At 44.1% G+C, this 24700-nt stretch overlaps 1 protein-coding gene across 6 annotated transcripts in view; it reads right to left on the bottom strand.

Annotated features, from left to right (window-relative positions):
* The window catches only part of LOC110506186 (golgin subfamily B member 1), a 63416-nt gene that overhangs the window by 9121 nt on the left and 29595 nt on the right, over positions 1 to 24700 (bottom strand). For 2 of the 6 annotated variants that reach the window (XM_036963556.1, XM_036963559.1), the window contains exons 22-27: positions 16738 to 16850; positions 11866 to 12070; positions 11552 to 11692; positions 11197 to 11297; positions 10732 to 10845; positions 2266 to 2380 (exon numbers count right to left, since the gene is read on the bottom strand). In XM_036963556.1, the coding sequence (XP_036819451.1) occupies positions 2266 to 2380; positions 10732 to 10845; positions 11197 to 11297; positions 11552 to 11692; positions 11866 to 12070; positions 16738 to 16850 (789 nt within the window). Of the gene's footprint in view, positions 1 to 2265; positions 2381 to 10731; positions 10846 to 11196; positions 11298 to 11551; positions 11693 to 11865; positions 12071 to 16737; positions 16851 to 17508; position 24700 lie in introns of those variants that run through there. The other 4 variants (XM_036963560.1, XM_036963561.1, XM_036963557.1 and 1 more) reach the window with 4 other exon arrangements.

Raw genomic sequence — 24700 nt, 5'->3', positions numbered from 1 at the left:
CACTGAGACAGAGCCTGGACTCGAACCAAGAATCTCTAGTGGCACAGCTAGCACTGCGATGCAGTACCTTAGACCACTGAGACAGAGCCTGGACTTGAACCCAGAATCTCTAGTGGCACAGCTAGCACTGCGATGCAGTACCTTAGACCACTGAGACAGAGCCTGGACTCGAACCCAGAATCTCTAGTGGCACAGCTATCACTGCGATGCAGTACCTTAGACCACTGAGACAGAGCCTGGACTCGAACCAAGAATCTCTAGTGGCACAGCTATCACTGCGATGCAGTACCTTAGACCACTGAGACAGAGCCTGCACTCGAACCAAGAATCTCTAGTGGCACAGCTAGCACTGCGATGCAGTACCTTAGACCACTGAGACAGAGCCTGGACTTGAACCCAGAATCTCTAGTGGCACAGCTAGCACTGCGATGCAGTACCTTAGACCACTGAGACAGAGCCTGGACTTGAACCCAGAATCTCTAGTGGCACAGCTAGCACTGCGATGCAGTACCTTAGACCACTGAGACAGAGCCTGGACTTGAACCCAGAATCTCTAGTGGCACAGCTAGCACTGCGATGCAGTACCTTAGACCACTGAGACAGAGCCTGGACTTGAACCCAGAATCTCTAGTGGCACAGCTAGCACTGCGATGCAGTACCTTAGACCACTGAGACAGAGCCTGGACTCGAACCCAGAATCTCTAGTGGCAAAGCTAGCACTGCGATGCAGTACCTTAGACCACTGAGACAGAGCCTGGACTTGAACCCAGAATCTCTAGTGGCACAGCTAGCACTGCGATGCAGTACCTTAGACCACTGAGACAGAGCCTGGACTTGAACCCAGAATCTCTAGTGGCACAGCTAGCACTGCGATGCAGTACCTTAGACCACTGAGACAGAGCCTGGACTTGAACCCAGAATCTCTAGTGGCACAGCTAGCACTGCGATGCAGTACCTTAGACCACTGAGACAGAGCCTGGACTCGAACCCAGAATCTCTAGTGGCACAGCTATCACTGCGATGCAGTACCTTAGACCACTGAGACAGAGCCTGGACTCGAACCAAGAATCTCTAGTGGCACAGCTATCACTGCGATGCAGTACCTTAGACCACTGAGACAGAGCCTGGACTCGAACCAAGAATCTCTAGTGGCACAGCTAGCACTGCGATGCAGTACCTTAGACCACTGAGACAGAGCCTGGACTTGAACCCAGAATCTCAGAACCCAGAATCTCTAGTGGCACAGCTAGCACCTTAGACCACTGAGACAGAGCCTGGACTTGAACCCAGAATCTCTAGTGGCACAGCTAGCACTGCGATGCAGTACCTTAGACCACTGAGACAGAGCCTGGACTCGAACCCAGAATCTCTAGTGGCACAGCTAGCACTGCGATGCAGTACCTTAGACCACTGAGACAGAGCCTGGACTTGAACCCAGAATCTCTAGTGGCACAGCTAGCACTGCGATGCAGTACCTTAGACCACTGAGACAGAGCCTGGACTTGAACCCAGAATCTCTAGTGGCACAGCTAGCACTGCGATGCAGTACCTTAGACCACTGAGACAGAGCCTGGACTCGAACCCAGAATCTCTAGTGGCACAGCTATCACTGCGATGCAGTACCTTAGACCACTGAGACAGAGCCTGGACTCGAACCCAGAATCTCTAGTGGCACAGCTAGCACTGCGATGCAGTACCTTAGACCACTGCGCCACTCAGGAGGCCCATATTTTGCTTCCATTTATTAAGAAACGTTTTGAAACAGAATCGGCGGAATGAATACACCCGATCACACAGTTCACTTTCATAGTATCCACATACAGCATCAAACACTTTCCTTCTGGCATCTACAGGCTCTCCTCCTCACACCTTTTCCCTTCGCTTGTGGACTTCAGTGCATAACAGTGGTCTGTGACCAGGTGCAACAACAAAAAACGTCTCCAAGCCAAACCGCTACTCAGCCTTCATTATTGTCACCATATTAAGGTTAACGTCAACCTAGAACTAACACGTTAGTAAACCCACAATCCAATCCATGTGTATAATCACACAAAACAGTGTACAGCAAGCAGTTTAGCAGTTACACCGACGGGCCACAGTGGCAAAACAAATAAAAATGAATTGGATTGAGATGCAGCCCATGCAAAGAAACAGACATCCCTTGCTTAATCAGACCGATTTTAATGGGGACTTTAAAATTATGCCCAATAACTTTCCACAGGATTGCGGACATCGACTAATTTAAGTTTTGTGAGTAACACTGACCTTGCGTGTGACCAGGGGTTCGTTGGGGTTGAGGATGAGGGCTTCCCACTCCTCCTCTGTATCCAGCTGGATGCTGAAGTCTCTCTGGGTCGTCCTGGATGGACTGGAGTCAACGCTGGAGAGGAAAGAGACGCCTTTACTACTATGTGTGTGTGTGAATTCAATTCATCGGCGGAATGAAAACACCCGATCACACAGTTGACTTTCATAGTATCCACATACAGCATCAAATGACTTTATTCATGTGCTTCTGCAACAACAAGAAAAACTACCACAGCGACAACCATTCACATCATCATCAAATCATCATGAACCGTTACCAGCATAACAACTACTGACCGGTCTATTTAAAAAGCACCTGTGTCAGAAAGTAGGAACATGTGTGAAAGAGAAAGGGTCTATTCTCATTGATGAGAATGAAGAATCATTTTGAAAGATTCTCGAGAGTAGGAGCTAAGGGTCTATTCTTATTCACCAGAATTAAGGAGAATTTCTAGAGATTCTTGAGAGGTATTGATTCTCGAGAGGTATTGATTCTCGAGAGGTATTGATTCTCGAGAGACATTACTGTAATGTAAAGTTAAGTATTTCTCACGTCTCAAACGATAGCTCCGGAGTTCACGCACAGCACTCACCCCACAGCTGCACCCCTCTAAGCAGGACAGTGTAAACAGCATTTTCAATGTATAGTTTATTGAGTTTTCACCTGAAACTGCAGTAACAGCCTGCTACATTCTGAAATGATCGCTGTATATTTAAGAAAGTGATGCTCAACAGTGTTTTTCCTCCCTTGGCTGCTCTGAGCCAACATCCAGGCAAGGAGCTGATTAACACACTAGGAGATTTATCAAAGTACTCAGTCGCAATGTTGCATTTACCACATATAATAACCTCCACGATATTGATAAAATGAAGCCTGGTTTGTTCAAAGGTGACTTTAATATGCTGAAACTATACTTTTCGTATGAGAGGGGTAAACGTTAACGTTTGATATGCTAACGTTACTAGCTAGCATAGCTGACTAGCTGTATTATTGTCTTACATTTTAGACAACTTTTTTTTATCCAGAACGACTTACATGAGCAATTAGGGTTAAGGGCACACTAGCAGATTTCTTTCACCAAGTCGGCTCTGGGATTCGAACCAGCAAACGCTTGGTTACCTGCACAACGCCCTTAAACGCTGGGCTACCTGCTCCCCATTGCAAGCTACATCTTGCAAGCTAAGTTTAGTTAATACGCGTAAGAACGAGAAAAAAAAGCTTTAATTGTCTGCACATGCTTGTGAATTGTTGCATTATTCAAGAGTGTGATACGGTTTGGTTGCATTATTCAAGAGTGTAATACAGTTTGGTTGCATTATTCAAGAGTGTGATACGGTTTGGTTGCATTATTCAAGAGTGTGATACAGTTTGGTTGCATTATTCAAGAGTGTAATACAGTTTGGTTGCATTATTCAAGAGTGTGATACAGTTTGGTTGCATTATTCAAGAGTGATACGGTTTGGTTGCATTATTCAAGAGTGTGATACAGTTTGGTTGCATTATTCAAGAGTGTAATACAGTTTGGTTGCATTATTCAAGAGTGTGATACGGTTTGGTTGCATTATTCAAGAGTGATACGGTTTGGTTGCATTATTCAAGAGTGTGATACAGTTTGGTTGCATTATTCAAGAGTGTGATACAGTTTGGTTGCATTATTCTAGAGTGTGATACAGTTTGGTTGCATTATTCAAGAGTGTGATACAGTTTGGTTGCATTATTCAAGAGTGTGATACGGTTTGGTTGCATTATTCAAGAGTGTGATACAGTTTGGTTGCATTATTCAAGAGTGTGATACAGTTTGGTTGCATTATTCAAGAGTGTGATACAGTTTGGTTGCATTATTCAAGAGTGTGATACAGTTTGGTTGCATTATTCAAGAGTGTAATACAGTTTGGTTGCATTATTCAAGAGTGTGATACAGTTTGGTTGCATTATTCAAGAGTGTAATACAGTTTGGTTGCATTATTCAAGAGTGTGATACAGTTTGGTTGCATTATTCAAGAGTGTAATACAGTTTGGTTGCATTATTCAAGAGTGTAATAAGGTTTGGTTGCATTATTCAAGAGTGTAATACAGTTTGGTTGCATTATTCAAGAGTGTAATAAGGTTTGGTTGCATTATTCAAGAGTGTAATACAGTTTGGTTGCATTATTCAAGAGTGTAATACAGTTTGGTTGCATTATTCAAGAGTGTAATACAGTTTGGTTGCATTATTCAAGAGTGTGATACAGTTTGGTTGCATTATTCAAGAGTGTAATACAGTTTGGTTGCATTATTCAAGAGTGTGATACAGTTTGGTTGCATTATTCAAGAGTGTGATACAGTTTGGTTGCATTATTCAAGAGTGTAATACAGTTTGGTTGCATTATTCAAGAGTGTAATAAGGTTTGGTTGCATTATTCAAGAGTGTAATACAGTTTGGTTGCATTATTCAAGAGTGTGATACAGTTTGGTTGCATTATTCAAGAGTGTAATAAGGTTTGGTTGCATTATTCAAGAGTGTAATACAGTTTGGTTGCATTATTCAAGAGTGTGATACAGTTTGGTTGCATTATTCAAGAGTGTAATACAGTTTGGTTGCATTATTCAAGAGTGTGATACAGTTTGGTTGCATTATTCAAGAGTGTGATACAGTTTGGTTGCATTATTCAAGAGTGTAATACAGTTTGGTTGCATTATTCAAGAGTGTAATAAGGTTTGGTTGCATTATTCAAGAGTGTAATACAGTTTGGTTGCATTATTCAAGAGTGTGATACAGTTTGGTTGCATTATTCAAGAGTGTAATAAGGTTTGGTTGCATTATTCAAGAGTGTAATACAGTTTGGTTGCATTATTCAAGAGTGTGATACAGTTTGGTTGCATTATTCAAGAGTGTGATACGGTTTGGTTGCATTATTCAAGAGTGTAATACAGTTTGGTTGCATTATTCAAGAGTGTGATACAGTTTGGTTGCATTATTCAAGAGTGTAATACAGTTTGGTTGCATTATTCAAGAGTGTAATACAGTTTGGTTGCATTATTCAAGAGTGTGATACAGTTTGGTTGCATTATTCAAGAGTGTAATACAGTTTGGTTGCATTATTCAAGAGTGTAATAAGGTTTGGTTGCATTATTCAAGAGTGTAATACAGTTTGGTTGCATTATTCAAGAGTGTGATACAGTTTGGTTGCATTATTCAAGAGTGTAATAAGGTTTGGTTGCATTATTCAAGAGTGTAATACAGTTTGGTTGCATTATTCAAGAGTGTGATACAGTTTGGTTGCATTATTCAAGAGTGTGATACAGTTTGGTTGCATTATTCAAGAGTGTAATAAGGTTTGGTTGCATTATTCAAGAGTGTGATACAGTTTGGTTGCATTATTCAAGAGTGTGATACAGTTTGGTTGCATTATTCAAGAGTGATACGGTTTGGTTGCATTATTCAAGAGTGTGATACAGTTTGGTTGCATTATTCAAGAGTGTAATACAGTTTGGTTGCATTATTCAAGAGTGTGATACGGTTTGGTTGCATTATTCAAGAGTGATACGGTTTGGTTGCATTATTCAAGAGTGTGATACAGTTTGGTTGCATTATTCAAGAGTGTGATACAGTTTGGTTGCATTATTCTAGAGTGTGATACAGTTTGGTTGCATTATTCAAGAGTGTGATACAGTTTGGTTGCATTATTCAAGAGTGTGATACGGTTTGGTTGCATTATTCAAGAGTGTGATACAGTTTGGTTGCATTATTCAAGAGTGTGATACAGTTTGGTTGCATTATTCAAGAGTGTGATACAGTTTGGTTGCATTATTCAAGAGTGTGATACAGTTTGGTTGCATTATTCAAGAGTGTAATACAGTTTGGTTGCATTATTCAAGAGTGTGATACAGTTTGGTTGCATTATTCAAGAGTGTAATACAGTTTGGTTGCATTATTCAAGAGTGTGATACAGTTTGGTTGCATTATTCAAGAGTGTAATACAGTTTGGTTGCATTATTCAAGAGTGTAATAAGGTTTGGTTGCATTATTCAAGAGTGTAATACAGTTTGGTTGCATTATTCAAGAGTGTAATAAGGTTTGGTTGCATTATTCAAGAGTGTAATACAGTTTGGTTGCATTATTCAAGAGTGTAATACAGTTTGGTTGCATTATTCAAGAGTGTAATACAGTTTGGTTGCATTATTCAAGAGTGTGATACAGTTTGGTTGCATTATTCAAGAGTGTAATACAGTTTGGTTGCATTATTCAAGAGTGTGATACAGTTTGGTTGCATTATTCAAGAGTGTGATACAGTTTGGTTGCATTATTCAAGAGTGTAATACAGTTTGGTTGCATTATTCAAGAGTGTAATAAGGTTTGGTTGCATTATTCAAGAGTGTAATACAGTTTGGTTGCATTATTCAAGAGTGTGATACAGTTTGGTTGCATTATTCAAGAGTGTAATAAGGTTTGGTTGCATTATTCAAGAGTGTAATACAGTTTGGTTGCATTATTCAAGAGTGTGATACAGTTTGGTTGCATTATTCAAGAGTGTAATACAGTTTGGTTGCATTATTCAAGAGTGTGATACAGTTTGGTTGCATTATTCAAGAGTGTGATACAGTTTGGTTGCATTATTCAAGAGTGTAATACAGTTTGGTTGCATTATTCAAGAGTGTAATAAGGTTTGGTTGCATTATTCAAGAGTGTAATACAGTTTGGTTGCATTATTCAAGAGTGTGATACAGTTTGGTTGCATTATTCAAGAGTGTAATAAGGTTTGGTTGCATTATTCAAGAGTGTAATACAGTTTGGTTGCATTATTCAAGAGTGTGATACAGTTTGGTTGCATTATTCAAGAGTGTGATACGGTTTGGTTGCATTATTCAAGAGTGTAATACAGTTTGGTTGCATTATTCAAGAGTGTGATACAGTTTGGTTGCATTATTCAAGAGTGTAATACAGTTTGGTTGCATTATTCAAGAGTGTAATACAGTTTGGTTGCATTATTCAAGAGTGTGATACAGTTTGGTTGCATTATTCAAGAGTGTAATACAGTTTGGTTGCATTATTCAAGAGTGTAATAAGGTTTGGTTGCATTATTCAAGAGTGTAATACAGTTTGGTTGCATTATTCAAGAGTGTGATACAGTTTGGTTGCATTATTCAAGAGTGTAATAAGGTTTGGTTGCATTATTCAAGAGTGTAATACAGTTTGGTTGCATTATTCAAGAGTGTGATACAGTTTGGTTGCATTATTCAAGAGTGTGATACAGTTTGGTTGCATTATTCAAGAGTGTAATAAGGTTTGGTTGCATTATTCAAGAGTGTGATACAGTTTGGTTGCATTATTCAAGAGTGTGATACAGTTTGGTTGCATTATTCAAGAGTGTAATACAGTTTGGTTGCATTATTCAAGAGTGTGATACAGTTTGGTTGCATTATTCAAGAGTGTGATACAGTTTGGTTGCATTATTCAAGAGTGTGATACGGTTTGGTTGCATTATTCAAGAGTGTGATACAGTTTGGTTGCATTATTCAAGAGTGTGATACGGTTTGGTTGCATTATTCAAGAGTGTAATACAGTTTGGTTGCATTATTCAAGAGTGTGATACAGTTTGGTTGCATTATTCAAGAGTGTAATACAGTTTGGTTGCATTATTCAAGAGTGTGATACAGTTTGGTTGCATTATTCAAGAGTGTAATACAGTTTGGTTGCATTATTCAAGAGTGTGATACAGTTTGGTTGCATTATTCAAGAGTGTAATACAGTTTGGTTGCATTATTCAAGAGTGTGATACAGTTTGGTTGCATTATTCAAGAGTGTAATACAGTTTGGTTGCATTATTCAAGAGTGTGATACAGTTTGGTTGCATTATTCAAGAGTGTAATACAGTTTGGTTGCATTATTCAAGAGTGTGATACAGTTTGGTTGCATTATTCAAGAGTGTAATACAGTTTGGTTGCATTATTCAAGAGTGTAATACAGTTTGGTTGCATTATTCAAGAGTGTAATAAGGTTTGGTTGCATTATTCAAGAGTGTAATACAGTTTGGTTGCATTATTCAAGAGTGTGATACAGTTTGGTTGCATTATTCAAGAGTGTGATACAGTTTGGTTGCATTATTCAAGAGTGTGATACGGTTTGGTTGCATTATTCAAGAGTGTAATAAGGTTTGGTTGCATTATTCAAGAGTGTGATACAGTTTGGTTGCATTATTCAAGAGTGTGATACGGTTTGGTTGCATTATTCAAGAGTGTGATACAGTTTGGTTGCATTATTCAAGAGTGTGATACGGTTTGGTTGCATTATTCAAGAGTGTGATACAGTTTGGTTGCATTATTCAAGAGTGTGATACAGTTTGGTTGCATTATTCAAGAGTGTAATACAGTTTGGTTGCATTATTCAAGAGTGTGATACGGTTTGGTTGCATTATTCAAGAGTGTAATAAGGTTTGGTTGCATTATTCAAGAGTGTGATACGGTTTGGTTGCATTATTCAAGAGTGTAATAAGGTTTGGTTGCATTATTCAAGAGTGTGATACAGTTTGGTTGCATTATTCAAGAGTGTGATACAGTTTGGTTGCATTATTCAAGAGTGTGATACAGTTTGGTTGCATTATTCAAGAGTGTGATACAGTTTGGTTGCATTATTCAAGAGTGTGATACGGTTTGGTTGCATTATTCAAGAGTGTGATACAGTTTGGTTGCATTATTCAAGAGTGTGATACAGTTTGGTTGCATTATTCAAGAGTGTGATACAGTTTGGTTGCATTATTCAAGAGTGTGATACGGTTTGGTTGCATTATTCAAGAGTGTGATACAGTTTGGTTGCATTATTCAAGAGTGTAATACAGTTTGGTTGCATTATTCAAGAGTGTGATACAGTTTGGTTGCATTATTCAAGAGTGTGATACAGTTTGGTTGCATTATTCAAGAGTGTGATACAGTTTGGTTGCATTATTCAAGAGTGTGATACGGTTTGGTTGCATTATTCAAGAGTGTGATACAGTTTGGTTGCATTATTCAAGAGTGTAATACAGTTTGGTTGCATTATTCAAGAGTGTGATACAGTTTGGTTGCATTATTCAAGAGTGTGATACAGTTTGGTTGCATTATTCAAGAGTGTGATACGGTTTGGTTGCATTATTCAAGAGTGTGATACGGTTTGGTTGCATTATTCAAGAGCGTAGTTAATATATTTTAGAGGAAAAGTTGCTCGCATTGTTGAATAGTTTCAAAGCTTACTGGCTAGTCAGTGGCTATTGCCATACTGATATTTACAGTAAATTTGGAGCTGCAGAGCAAGAATGTCACGTTGCCAGTCTCAACGAGAGGTAAGGCAAGCTTGTAACGTAAATTGAAAAGTTGATGTACATATTATGTAAATAGAAATCTTGTCATGCTGCCTCTCCTTAAATATTTGTCAATGAGAATAGCCTCTAAGTGAATTTGTGCGTGTGTATGACACCATGCCCAAACCGGGCACATGCGCCATCGATTTTGTCCCTCCACACGATCACGATACACAGGTTGAAATATCAAAACAAACTCTGAACCAATTATATTAATTTGGGGACAGGTCGAAAAGCATTAAACATTTATGGCAATTTATCTAGCTAGCAGTTACTAAATAATTTGTCTTATTTAGCTAGCTTTCTGTTGCTAGCTAATTTGTCCTGGGATATAAACATTGAGTTGTTATTTTACCTGAAATGCACAAGGTCCTCTACTCCGACAATTAATCCACACATAAAACGGTCAACCGAATCGTTTCTAGTCATCTATCCTCATTCCAGGCTTTTTCTTCTTTGGACTTTATATGGCGATTGGCAACTAACTTTCATAATAAGATGTATTACCACAACCAACCGACCGACCTCTGTTCATATTTCAATCACCCATGTGGGTATATGCTTCTAAAAGCCAATGAGGAGATGGGAGAGGCAGGACTTGCATTGCGTTCAGTGTCACAAATAGAAGCAACTTCTATTTTAGTGCTTGGCAACGCAGACGCTCTTTGGCGCGTGCGAGCAGTGTGGGTGCAAAGATTGAATAACATTATTATTTTGCAACGCTCGCACATGCGTTCGGTTTGGGTAGCATGATAGAGTGTGAGAGACAGAGACAGAGTGTGTATGTTATCAATGGTCAAATTAAAGTTTATTAGCTACATTTCCTGCCGTCTCCCCTAATGTCAGTGATGGTGTTGACATTGAAGGCTGTAGTGAACGTTGAGAATGCTGTGAGGCCAGGCTGCTGTTTGGCATGACAATGAGTTGGCATGGTAACTCAAACAGACAGGCACCCACACATAGTGTGAGAATAGCTGTGTGTGTGTGTGTCCAGTTGTGGCAAAATCTTTACCTATCCCAGTACTGCAGAATACATGGTATCCTCCTCCTCCTCAGACCAGAACCCTCCCCTAGGCATGTCTCAACCCTGCATTAGTGTGTGTGTGTCACCTCTTGGCTCTGTCCTCAGCCAGTCCCAGAGCTTCCTCGGCTGCTTCCCTCCTGGTCCTCTCTTCAGCCAGACTCTCACTTAGCTGAACCACGCTCTGCTCCACCTCCACCAGCCTGCAACACACACACACAATGTAGTCATTCTGACACTCCTTCATGCCAAACAGTCTGGCATCACGGTATTCTCAATGTTCACTATGAAACCGTATCTATGAGAGGTCACTGATTGGTTGTCGATATATATGAAGACTGGCAGACTGTTTGGCTTGACACTGACAGCAATGGTTGGCAAGAGCACAAACAGATCTGGAAACAGGCTAACCATGCATGGACACAGAGAGCGAGAGAACAAGGGAGAGAAAGAAAGAGAGAACATAATAGAGAGAGAAAGAGCAAAGCATATCAAGAAAGTGAGAGAGCGAGAGAGAGTTTGAGAGAGAGACAGACGAAGGGACAGAGAGTCACCTGGTCCTGAGCTCGCCGGCCTCCAGTGCTTCCATGTCTACCACAGCACTGCTCCTCCCCTGGGGAGCTCCCGGAGGCACTTCTACAGACACCGCCCCCTGCTGGACGGGAGAGCAAACAGCAAGATATTTGAGCTGATTCACTTCAGTAGGATGAGCATGTGTCCAACGTTATATGCAAACATAAATATAGTAACCTACTGACACAGAGTACATCCAGGCTACTATTCATTAAAACACACACGGACAAGGATACACACACAGTCAGACACAGATACCAGACAAACAAACACACTATAGTCATTCAGACACCAGACAAGCCTGAGACACACACACACACACACACGACTTTCTACCTTTGCAAGGCCCTGGTGGTGCTGGTTAGGCAGGGCCTGGTTCTCCAGCCAATAGCAGCGGTTCTGGGTGTCTCTCAGCGTCTGAGACACTGCCCTCAGCTGAGCCGACACACCCCCTTTCTCCTCCACCACCTGCTGCAGCTGAGATAGGGAGATGAGGAGAGGACAGAGGAGCGGTTGGGAGGAGAGAAGATGTGTTGAGTATGGTGAACTTAGTGGAAACTGATTCAATACCTGTGCGTTGGTTTCTGTGTTCGGCACTTTGGTTGCAGAGCTGATTTGGGTTGTTTTGTGAGTGCGTGCGTGTTCAGTACCTTGGCGTTGAGCTGCTGGCAGTGCAGATCTCTCTGCTGGATCTCATAGAGGCAGCGCTGCAGGTGACTCTGCAGCTGAGTTCTCTCTGCCTGGAGCTGGGTCAGTGACGGGTCATCAGACACATCCTTCCCCACCAGGGCCATGGTCTCCTTCCTCTCCCCAGCCAGACGCTGGCACTCAGCCTGCAGCCTGCTACTCTCAGACCTGGGGAAGAACAGAGGTCAGAGGTCATTGCAGCAACACTTGAGTGACCCTCTGGTGGACCCAGTCAGTAGTGTGGTTTCTTCAGTAGCCTCTGTTTAGTAGCGGACAATCAATCTATTTGTATGGCTGTAGTAAGCAGTGAACCACTACTGGGCAAACCAAGGAACACACATGGAGGCGTGGGTCAGGGGAGATTCCAAATCCACTTCAAACACAGTCAATATAAGAGGTGTATTGAAAATAGATGTGCCTTTTTTTTTCAATTCTCTAACTAATGGAATTGAGACCTGGTTTGTCTTGGAGATGGGATTGGCAGGAGATCTAGCAGCTGAAGGGGATTGTCACCACGTGACAACTCATATAGTGCTTGACCATAGGGACCTGCCAGGGCATGTGAGCGAGTGGGGGTTGGGAGAACTGTGTGGGTGGGGAGACAACCTGAAGGGACACCATGAGGACAGATAGATGGGCTGTCACCTGCTGGTGAGCTAAAGACTTTGTCTGGTGCATCAACACAGTTTCCACTCTGGTAACTAGATGCCATCTGTTGCATAACAATTAAACAATTAGCTATTTTTTTGTGAAATGTGAAGCGGGGCCTTTGTTCACCATTTACACTCAGGGGAATTGGCATATATGAACATGGCCAAATTGTAATTTTTCTAACAGAAAATAATATGAGAAGCATAGGGCTATGTACAATCATGGTAGCAGTTGAAAGGGAACACCTTGGAGATTATGGGGAAATGATCAGAACAAAGGTGAGGAGACAACATTTCATCTGACAAGACCGAATCCAAAAATAAACTTGTTCATTTTATGTGATTTTTACATTTACTCTACTTTTCGCAGCATCTGTATACATTTGGTAACATGATAACAATATTCACGCAACATTTGGGGTAATTGCAACATAAGACAATAAAATGACAAGTGAGAGGTCTGACTGGTGTCTCCATGAGGCCTCACACCTCTCCAAACTGTGGGTTTGAGTGAGAGGTCTGACTGGTGTCTCCATGAGGCCTCACACCTCTCCAAACTGTGGGTTTGAGTGAGAGGTCTGACTGGTGTCTCCATGAGGCCTCACACCTCTCCAAACTGTGGGTTTGAGTGAGAGGTCTGACTGGTGTCTCCATGAGGCCTCACACCTCTCCAAACTGTGGGTTTGAGTGAGAGGTCTGACTGGTGTCTCCATGAGGCCACGCACCTCTCCAAACTGTGGGTTTGAGTGAGAGGTCTAACTGGTGTCTCCATGAGGCCTCACACCTCTCCAAACTGTGGGTTTGAGTGAGAGGTCTAACTGGTGTCTACATGAGGCCACGCACCTCTCCAAACTGTGGGTTTGAGTGAGAGGTCTAACTGGTGTCTCCATGAGGCCTCACACCTCTCCAAACTGTGGGTTTGAGTGAGAGGTCTAACTGGTGTCTACATGAGGCCACGCACCTCTCCAAACTGTGGGTTTGAGTGAGAGGTCTAACTGGTGTCTACATGAGGCCTCACACCTCTCCAAACTGTGGGTTTGAGTGAGAGGTCTAACTGGTGTCTACATGAGGCCACACACCTCTCCAAACTGTGCACAGTTCCTAAGTCATTTCAATACATGTATCAATCAAAGAAAGAGCCTTCAAGCTGTGCAATTGAGGAAGTTACATAATAATAATAAAATAAAGGTTAAGTAAATAAAAAATATATATATTTAAAATAAAAGTGAAGCAAGCGCAGTGGTAGTTTTTAGTTTGGAACACAGCCCTGCATCCCCACCATTACACAGCCCTGCATCCCCACCATTACACAGCCCTGCATCCCCACCATTACACAGCCCTGCATCCCCACCATTACACAGCCCTGCATCCCCACCATTACACAGCCCTGCATCCCCACCATTACACAGCCCTGCATCCTCACCATTACACAGCCCTGCATCCCCACCATTACACAGCCCTGCATCCCCACCATTACACAGCCCTGCATCCCCACCATTACACAGCCCTGCATCCCCACCATTACACAGCCCTGCATCCCCACCATTACACAGCCCTGCATCCCCACCATTACACAGCCCTGCATCCCCACCATTACACAGCCCTGCATCCCCACCATTACACAGCCCTGCATCCCCACCATTACACAGCCCTGCATCCCCACCATTACACAGCCCTGCATCCCCACCATTACACAGCCCTGCATCCTCACCATTACACAGCCCTGCATCCCCACCATTACACAGCCCTGCATCCCCACCATTACACAGCCCTGCATCCCCACCATTACACAGCCCTGCATCCCCACCATTACACAGCCCTGCATCCTCACCATTACACAGCCCTGCATCCCCACCATTACACAGCCCTGCATCCCCACCATTACACAGCCCTGCATCCCCACCATTACACAGCCCTGCATCCCCACCATTACACAGCCCTGCATCCCCACCATTACACAGCCCTGCATCCCCACCATTACACAGCCCTGCATCCCCACCATTACACAGCCCTGCATCCCCACCATTACACAGCCCTGCATCCCCACCATTACACAGCCCTGCATCCCCACCATTACACAGCCCTGCATCCCCACCATTACACAGCCCTGCATCCTCACCATTACACAGCCCTGCATCCCCACCATTACACAGCCCTGCATCCCCACCATTACACAGCCCTGCATCCCCACCATTACACAGCCCTGCATCCCCACCATTACACAGCCCTGCATCCCCACCATTACACAGCCCTGCATCCCCACCATTACACAGCCCTGCATCCCCACCATTACACAGCCCTGCATCCCCACCATTACACAGCCCTGCATCCCCACCATTACACAGCCCTGCATCCCCACCATTACACAGCCCTGCATCCTCACCATTACACAGCCCTGCATCCCCACCATTACACAGCCCTGCATCCTCACCATTACACAGCCCTGCATCCCCACCATTACACAGCCCTGCATCCCCACCATTACACAGCCCTGCATCCCCACCATTACACAGCCCTGCATCCCCACCATTACACAGCCCTGCATCCCCACCATTACACAGCCCTGCATCCCCACCATTACACAGCCCTGCATCCCCACCATTACACAGCCCTGCATCCCCACCATTACACAGCCCTGCATCCCCACCATTACACAGCCCTGCATCCCCACCATTACACAGCCCTGCATCCTCACCATTACACAGCCCTGCATCCCCACCATTACACAGCCCTGCATCCCCACCATTACACAGCCCTGCATCCTCACCATTACACAGCCCTGCACCCCCACCATTACACAGCCCTGCACCCCCACCATTACACAGCCCTGCATCCCCACCATTACACAGCCCTGCATCCCCACCATTACACAGCCCTGCATCCCCACCATTACACAGCCCTGCATCCCCACCATTACACAGCCCTGCATCCCCACCATTACACAGCCCTGCATCCCCACCATTACACAGCCCTGCATCCCCACCATTACACAGCCCTGCATCCCCACCATTACACAGCCCTGCATCCCCACCATTACACAGCCCTGCATCCCCACCATTACACAGCCCTGCATCCCCACCATTACACAGCCCTGCATCCCCACCATTACACAGCCCTGCATCCTCACCATTACACAGCCCTGCATCCCCACCATTACACAGCCCTGCATCCCCACCATTACACAGCCCTGCATCCCCACCATTACACAGCCCTGCATCCCCACCATTACACAGCCCTGCATCCCCACCATTACACAGCCCTGCATCCTCACCATTACACAGCCCTGCATCCCCACCATTACACAGCCCTGCATCCCCACCATTACACAGCCCTGCATCCCCACCATTACACAGCCCTGCATCCCCACCATTACACAGCCCTGCATCCCCACCATTACACAGCCCTGCATCCCCACCATTACACAGCCCTGCATCCTCACCATTACACAGCCCTGCATCCCCACCATTACACAGCACTGCATCCCCACCATTACACAGCCCTGCATCCCCACCATTACACAGCCCTGCATCCCCACCATTACACAGCCCTGCATCCCCACCATTACACAGCCCTGCATCCTCACCATTACACAGCCCTGCATCCCCACCATTACACAGCCCTGCATCCCCACCATTACACAGCCCTGCATCCCCACCATTACACAAGTACTGTCTCAGTCTAGGTCAGGTGGACATGCTCATTCTATTGCCAACAAGACTAGCCAAGATCTAAAAAACTACTATACGGAGTTAGGATTTCACAAGGCACTTCAGAGAAACACACACATTTTGATGAGCAAAGAATGGAGTCGTGAGGGCATTCAGGTGCGTGTTCCACTGCACATTTTCTTCACAATAAAGCAAACATTCTGTTTAGAACAACCCAGGGTATGATGGCACGCCATCCTCGTAATTCTACATCAAACAGAGATCATACGTTTCCATACTGTGAATTTTGAAATGTGAAGTGCACATTTGGAGTGTGTGTGTGTGTGTGTGTGTGGTTTGCTTGTATTACATCAAAGACATATTTATTATAATCCTCGACGTCTCATCTTTCAGAACACATTGAGTGCTTTCAATTTACTGCATTGACCTCACCAATGTGCAAAAGTAACCCAATTGGCAGAAGTAATACAATTTAAATGGCCAACTCAAATCTTTGTAGGTGCAGTTAGGATCTTACCTCAGTTCAGCCAGCTCTGCCTGGTACCCGCTGACTTCTGCTTCAGTCTGCAGTTTGAAGGCCTGTGCCTGCTGCAAGGCGCTCTGCAGCTCATCCACCCTCTGTCTCGTCTCCTTCAATAGACAAAACATACCACTAGAGACACAACAACAACGCACATTGAGGAGACTCATTTGAACACTTCACAAAAAAACTGCATTCCTGCAACACAACCAAATTGTCATGCTTGCACACACCAAAGCCATGACTGGTAGATTAGCTTTTTGACTGGTCCCCCTGCATGCTGTCAGGAAGTTCACACACCAAAGCCATGACAGGTAGATTAGCTTTTTGACTGGTCCCCTGCATGCTGTCAGGAAGTGCACACACCAAAGCCATGACAGGTAGATTAGCTTTTTGACTGGTCCCCCTGCATGCTGTCAGGAAGTTCACACACCAAAGCCATGACAGGTAGATTAGCTTTTTGACTGGTCCCCCTGCATGCTGTCAGGAAGTTCACACACCAAAGCCATGACAGGTAGATTAGCTTTTTGACTGGTCCCCCTGCATGCTGTCAGGAAGTTCACACACCAAAGCCATGACAGGTAGATTAGCTTTTTGACTGGTCCCCCTGCATGCTGTCAGCAAGTTTACACACCAAAGCCATGACAGGTAGATTAGCTTTTGACTGGTCCCCTGCATGCTGTCAGCAAGTTCACACTCACAGCCTAAACCAAAACACAACCAAATGACAACCAAACAACAAGCTTTGAGTCACAACTGGTGACTTACCAGCCCATCTCTCCCAGTCTGAAGGGCCTGAATACCACTGCTTCTATGGCTATTTGACTCCCCTGTGTTGGCGATGTCTACTACCTCTGGACCTAATCCTTGCCTGGACTCGAATGCCCTCTTTGCCCCAGCCAGCTCCTCCATCAGCCGGTCTCGGTCATCTTGGAGGCTGGCCATGGACCTAGAGAAAGCCGACACCTTACTGCTATACGTGTCGTTTTCCAGGGAGACCCGTTGGAGCTGCCCTTCCTTCTCTGACAAGGCCACAGACAGCTCGTCTACCAGTGAAGTGAGCTGGGAGGGAGCATCTTTGCTCTCTAGAGCAGAGAGTTTCTGTACCAGTATGTGTCTCTCTTTGGCCAAGGTGGCCAGCTCCGAGGTCGTGTCGCCTAGATGTCTCTCCACCTTGGTCATGGCCCCCTGGGTCTCTCGGAGCTCCTCGTCGTATCGGTTCCGGAGGATCTTGAAGTCCTCGATGAGCTGGTCGCGGTCGTTCTGCAAGGCGGCCATGGCTTTACCCAGAGACTCGTTCTGAGACTTCAGGTCCGTGCTTTGGACTCTAGCATCGGACAGCAGCTTCTCAGTTTGCATCAGGTCCCTGGCCAGCTCAGCAACCCTCTGGTCAGCGGTCTCCTTCTCGTTTCTCATCAGTTCGACTTCTTGTTCAAAGGCATCGAGCTCGCTGTTGTACTTGTCCTCTGCCTCTCCCAGTTTCTTCTCAGTCTCACACTCCAGGAGCTGCAGGCTGCCTTTCCAGTCATCCGCTGCCACTTTCTGAGCAAACAGTTTTTGCTGGAGGTCGTTACATTCCGCAGATTTGGCTGCCACGGCATGCTGCAAGTCGGCAATCACTTTTCCTTTATTCGTTTCTTGCATTCCCTTATTCAGGGCAAATATGTTAGCTTCCAGATCAGTGACCTGTGTTTGAAGTTTGGAATTCGCAGCTTTTAAGGCATCGCTTGCCTCTCCTTCCCTCTCGAGTTCCAGAAGGGTCTTCCGGTTCTGCTTTTCAGCTGTGGCTTTTTGGTTTTCCAGGTTTTTGATGGCATCTTGCTGCTTCCTGAGCAACTCTTTCAACTGGCTGTCCTTCAAGGACAGGACCTGATTCAAGTCTTCTCTATATCTGATCAGCTGTGCCCTGAGCATGGCATTCTCAGAGTTCAGATCATCCATCTGGTGAAGGAGAGTCCTAATCTCGTGTTTAAGGCCCTTGGTTGCACTGAGGTCTCCTTCAGCCGACCCCTCCTTGCCTTGCATTACAGTCTGATTCCTTGCCTCAGACATCCTATATTCTGACATCAAACGCTCTCTCTCTGTCTGCAAGGAGACCATGGAGTTCCTGAATGTTTCCATCTGAGCAGCCATTTTTTCCTTTTCCTGAATGGACTTGTCAACTTTCATTTGAAGGGATTTTACTTTGTTCTCCAGCCTTCTGAACTCCTTGTCAGCTTTCTCCCTTTCATAGTACAAGGCAGATAGTCTGTCCTCGTAGCCTTCAACCTGGGCACGGTGATTAGCTTGCAGCTGTTCTAGATACCCAGACATCTGTCCATCTCTGGAGGACAGCAGAGAGGAGATTTCTGCATCTTTGTTCTGCAGGAGTGACTTCAGGTGCAGTGAAATGGCCTCCTGTTTCTCAAAATCAACTTGAAGCATGTCACTGTGAGACTGCGAGAGGAGTAGCTGAGACTCTGTGTCTAAGAGTGTATTTTCCAGCTGCTGGAGATCAAACTCCATTTTAGATGTGGAATCTACACTGCCAGTGAGATGTCTGTTGAGTGCACTCCTATCCTGTTCTAATCTCTCAACCTGGTCACTCAGTTCCTGCAACTGTTGATTCAGGAGCTCCACGGTTTCGTTAAGCTCTCTATTGCTGGCACCCATTATAAACAACTGCCTCTGCTGAGCTGTGGCAGCTACTGTGTAATCACCAAGTGTCCTTTCGAGCCTCGACTTGGTTACCTGCAGTTCAGTTATCTCCTTCTCCTTCACTCGAATGTCTTCAAGGAATCTCGTTATGACAAAGCCCTGTTCTAGAAGCTGGCTGTCCTTCTCATGCAAGGTATTTAGGAACATATCATTCCACTGTTTCACAGCATCAGTACCCTGAGGACTAGAGGACAGGGCTGCTAACTTAACCAAATTAGTGTCAGCCTCTCTCTTCAGAGTATTCATCTGTAAATCTTGAGAATCTATTTTCCTCTTCAATTCTAAAACTACCTGACTCTCCTTCTCCTTGGAACCCAGAAGTTCCTCTATATGTTGCTGTAAAATTACCTCCCTCTCCATGAAAATACTATTTTGCTGTTCAGCTACATGCTGTAGTGCTTTAGTTCTCTCCATGACCTGACATTCTGATTGATTGTTATTTTCTGATACTACCTCAACCAATTGGTCTTTTTCAGAGCTAATGTTTGTCAAATCTTTCTTTGCCTCATTGAGAAGGTTCTTGTGTGTGGTAAGCTCAGCTTCAAGATGCCTCCTCCCTTCTTCTAGACAAGATATCCTCTCTGTCATTTCCCTCAGCTCCTTCTCCACCTGTTCATGCGCTGACTCTGAAGCCTTCAGAGACCTTTCTAGGTCTAAAATCAGCTCCTGGTATTTGATGGAGTCATGTTGCAAATGATTGATTTCATGATGCTTTTCTTTCAGCAGTTCCTGTAGCTCCTTCTTTATATTTCTGGAGCCCTCATTGCCTCTCTGGAACATTTTGAGTTTCTCCTCAAACTCCTTAACCAACTTCAGCTGCTGTTCCTCCTTCTCCTGGCAAACCTGAGTAGCCTTCTCTTTGCTCTCAGTCAATTGAGAGGAGAGCTGTGTGTTCTGGGCTTGGAGAACATTGACTGTCTCTGTCAGTTCATCAATTCTTTCAGCGTTTTTGAGGATCACTATCTCCAAATATTCATTCTCATTTTTTACTTTGTCCGAGATCTCTTGGACATTTTCAAGCTCCTCTTGTAATATAGACTTGTCGTCCTCCAAGATCCTGACCTTCTCATTTAGGCTGGTGGTCTCTTGGCTGTGTCTGTTGATAATTTCTTGGAGCTCTGAGATTGCATCGTCTTTTTCTCCCAATTCCTTTTCATGCTTATTCTGCATTTGTTTAATTCTTTCAGAGAGAGTTTCTTTCCCCTTTTGCGTTAATTTATTGATTTCCTGTTGGGAAGCAAGTTCTGTCTTCTGTGACTCAATCTGGGCAGTCAGTGAATTATTCAAAATGAGTGCATCATCTAGTTTAAGCTGCATGTTTTGCTCACATGCTTTTGATTCGGTGGACCACTTTTCTAATGAACAGGTTGCTTCTTTGAGTGCCTCTGCGAGACTGCCATTGTTGAGCTGAATCTCTGTTAGCTTCCTTCTGAGTGCTTCTGAGGACTCTACAAGGCTGTGGATCTCTGCTTCCAAGTGGTTGTTTTTAATAGTCAACTCTTCAACTGTGGCTTTCTGCTTATCATCAAACTCTAGCAAGTCTATTCTGATTTGTTTATTCTCCTCCTCCAGCTCTTCCATTTTCAGCTGCTTCGCCTTAGTAAACTTTCTCATCTTCTCTTTAATTTTCTCATTTTCATCCTCCATCTCCCCAACTTGTTTCTCCAGATTCTCCCTCTCAGCTTCAGATTTGTGTGCTTTAACGAGCGCTTCTTGTCTCTCTCTTCTTGCCCCCTCCAATAGTTGTCTCATCTTGTCCATTTCGCTACTGACATTCTCGTACGCTTGTAAAAGTGACTCATACTCCTGTTTCAGCTCTGTATGCTTAGATTTCCACTCTGACAACTCATCCGTCTGCGAGTCTTTCAGGGACTCAAGCTGACACGAAAATGCCTGTTTCTGTTGGGTGATATTTTCTATGGTGAGTTTGAGGCTTTCACAGGCTGCAGATAAATTGTGATTATCATTGAGGATGCGATCAACCTCGGCAATGAGCTTCTCTTTCTCCCTGCTCAGGGATGATACAGAACTCTCCAGGTCCTCTTTTTGTTGTTTCAACTTGGCAACAGACATTTCCAGTACAGTGGATGATGCCCCAATTTCTTCATTTTTAGCTGAGAGTATACGCATTTGTTCCTTCAGAGAGCTATTATCTTTCAAGATTTCTTTCCTGGAAACTAAGGCTGCTTGAAGCTTCCTGGTGAGAAGTGCTGTTTTGCTTTGGTTGCCCTGATCCTTTGTTTTGATGGCATCTTCTTGAGACCTCTGCTGAAGCTCATCAACTTCAGTCCTCATCTTTTCCATGGCAACTTCGTGAAGGTGAATCTGCCGCTGCAGTTGCTGTTCCAAGGCAGCAATAAGCTCTTCCTTTTCCATGGCCAGAGACTGAGAAATCACCAGGGCATCATCTCTTTCCTTGAGACTCATCTCATGTTCTTCAGGGGATATCTTAAGATACTGGACCTCCTTCCCAATTACCCCAATCTGTTCAGAGGATTTATCCTGCAAACCAGATATCTTTTGAAGAAGCTCCTCATGTACTTTTCCAGCTTCCTTTAGTTGAGCATCCAGCATGGCAACTTCACAGTTTAATTGTTCTATGACCATGAAGGCGCTTTCTTTTTCCTGCTGTAGTGATTCCATGTGCAGCTTAAGACTTTCCATTTCAGCCTGGGACTCTGCAGAATGGGACTGTGCTTTTTCAAGCTCCACTTTTAGCTGTTCCTTTTCTTCACAGAGTTGCTGTTGAGTTTCAGCCCAAGTGTTTTGGAGGATTTGAAGTTCAGACGATTGCTGGGCGATGGTAGTGAGTGCATTCTCCATCTCTCCTTTCATTCGATCCCTGTCCTCTATTAGTTCTTTGCTTTCACTTATAAATTTGTGCGACTGGGATTCTTTCTCACCAACAAGTGCTTCTAAGGTGTGTTTTAGCTCCTCCACTGTGGTTTGTAATGGGCCCAACTGGTTATGCAGCACCAGGTGGTCATCTACCATAGTTTGTTTTTCCTGCTGGTGCAGCTGCTCGGCCATCTCCACTGCTTGTTGCTGTCTTGCGAGCTCTTCCATCTTCTCCTTTATCTCTGCATGGGCTTTTTCAAGTTGACTTTCTGTGCAGCTCATTCGCTCAGATAATGCTTTGGACTTCTGTTCCAGTGCTATGAGAACCTTGTCCTTATTTGCCAACTCAGAGGACATGCTTTCCAGTTTGAAGTGAAGGGTTTCTAGCTCTGCTTGATATGATGAGGCATGGACTTGACTCTCCCTTTCTGATAGGGATATGTTGAGGTCTTGAAGAGTTTTATCCCGTTCCTGTACAAGCAGTCTTAGGGTCTCCAATTCACCTAGCTGAGAGACTGAGGCCTGACTGATTTCTTCAAATTTCCTGACCTTCTGGTCGTAACTTAACTGGACAGCATTAAGGTCATTGGTCTGCTGACAGTGTTGTTCCAGGAGTGCTTTATAATCATCTTTTAATTCTGAAAGCTCTTGGGTGAACTTTTTCTCACTTTCTTGAGACTTCTTTATAGTCTCTTTTCGTGCCAGTAAAGCAGCTTGAGCCTTTTTCTGCATCATTGCCTTTTCTTGCTTCACCTTCGTTAACTCGTTTTCAATGTCAACAGCTGTCGCACTGGAGCTTGACATGTCCTCCTTCAAACTCTCCTCGCTCTTTCTCATATCCTCCTGAAGCTTCTCTAACCTCAGCATCATACCACTTTTCTCCTGTTCAAAAGCCTCGTCTTTCTCAGAGATGATGGAATTAAGTTGATCAATGATGATGCTCTTTTCATTGAGATTATGCAGAGCTGTTGTCAAACTTGCTTCTTGTTCATCTAGTTTCGCTTGCAAAGTTTGCATATTTATTTCAAAATGTTCTAAAAGACTGTCTCGCACTGTTAAGACCTTGGCCAGTTCTAGGAGTTCACCCTCTTTCTGATTAACTTGCCATTTAATATCTGCAACAATGTCTTCATGCTCTTTTGTAGTAGCTTGAGCTTGTAAAGTGAGTTCTTGCAACCTATCCTGTAAGCCTGAAATCTCAATTCCTTTATTCACATTCTGCTCTATTTGATGTTCATGCTCCTCTATTTTCTTCAATAGTTCTTTCCTTACAACCAGAGCAGCTTGGAGCTTCTTTTTCAAGACCTCTTTTTCTTTGGTTAACTTAGTGAGCTGAGTGTTGAGATGATCCTTTTCTTTAACCAAATCTCCATTCTCCAAATCCTTGGTCTCAAGTTCACTTTGAGAGCGTGACAGATGAGCTTTGCTCTCTTCTAGTTGCGAGAACATATGTTCAAGCTGTTTCATAGAGCTACTTTGTGCATTTTCCAAGCTTTCCAGCTGCGAGAGGAAATTACTATTTTCCTCTGCGTATTTCATTCTTTCGTTTGAGGCGGATTCAATTACCTGTGCTACTGAAGCATCTTTCTCCCTCAACTGTTGACTGAGACCTGCTAGCAATTCCTTCTGGTGACTTATTTGGATGGTCATGCAGCTGACCTGCTCATCTTTCGTTTGGATGTCACTAAGTAGAGCTGTCTGTTTAATACCTGCCTCTCTCAGATTTTCAGTCTCAGTTTGGAGCTGTGCATGAAGGTGCTGTATATTTTCTTGGAATAAAACATTCTGTTGATTCTTACCTTGATAGCCCATTTCTTTATCGTTAAGGGTACACTCTGTCCGTTTCAACAATTCCGAAACTTCATTTAATTCACCCCTCAAAGAATCTACCTCACACTGATGTCTTTCTCTCAACTGTTTGAGCATAGTCTGTAGGGAGACATTTTCCTCCTCTAAAGCAACTAATCTATCAGACATGGTTAGTGACAATACAGACAAATCTTTGTCAGAACACTCTTTGCTGACCTCTAATTGTCTTAACTCACTTTCCATATCTTGAAGAGCCTGCCTCAATTCAATATTATGCTTGTCTTTTTCCTTAACAGATACTAAGATGTTTTCAGTCTGAACCCTGGATGTGGATGCCTCTACCTCTTTCGCTTTAAGCAGATCTGAACCCTGTCTAATTGCTGTTGCTGCCTCTGCCAACTTTTCATGCAAACTATCTAGGTCTTGTTTCAATGCTTGAACTTTAAAATCTTTTGACTTCATTTCATTTTCAACACTTTTCAACTGCTCCGCAATGAGATATTTATCCTGCGTCTCTCTATCCAGGACCGATAGCCACTCCTTCTCAGAGTCCTGAAGAGTTTGCCCTATCTTTTGAATGTCTGATTTCAATCCGGTGATTTCTTCACCTTTGACA

The sequence above is a fragment of the Oncorhynchus mykiss genome, chromosome 26 (assembly GCF_013265735.2).
Source record: "Oncorhynchus mykiss isolate Arlee chromosome 26, USDA_OmykA_1.1, whole genome shotgun sequence".
In the NCBI taxonomy this organism is placed as follows: Eukaryota; Metazoa; Chordata; class Actinopteri; order Salmoniformes; family Salmonidae; genus Oncorhynchus; species Oncorhynchus mykiss.
Note: the sequence above shows the minus strand (reverse complement) of the source record. Positions and strands in the feature narration are given on the sequence as shown.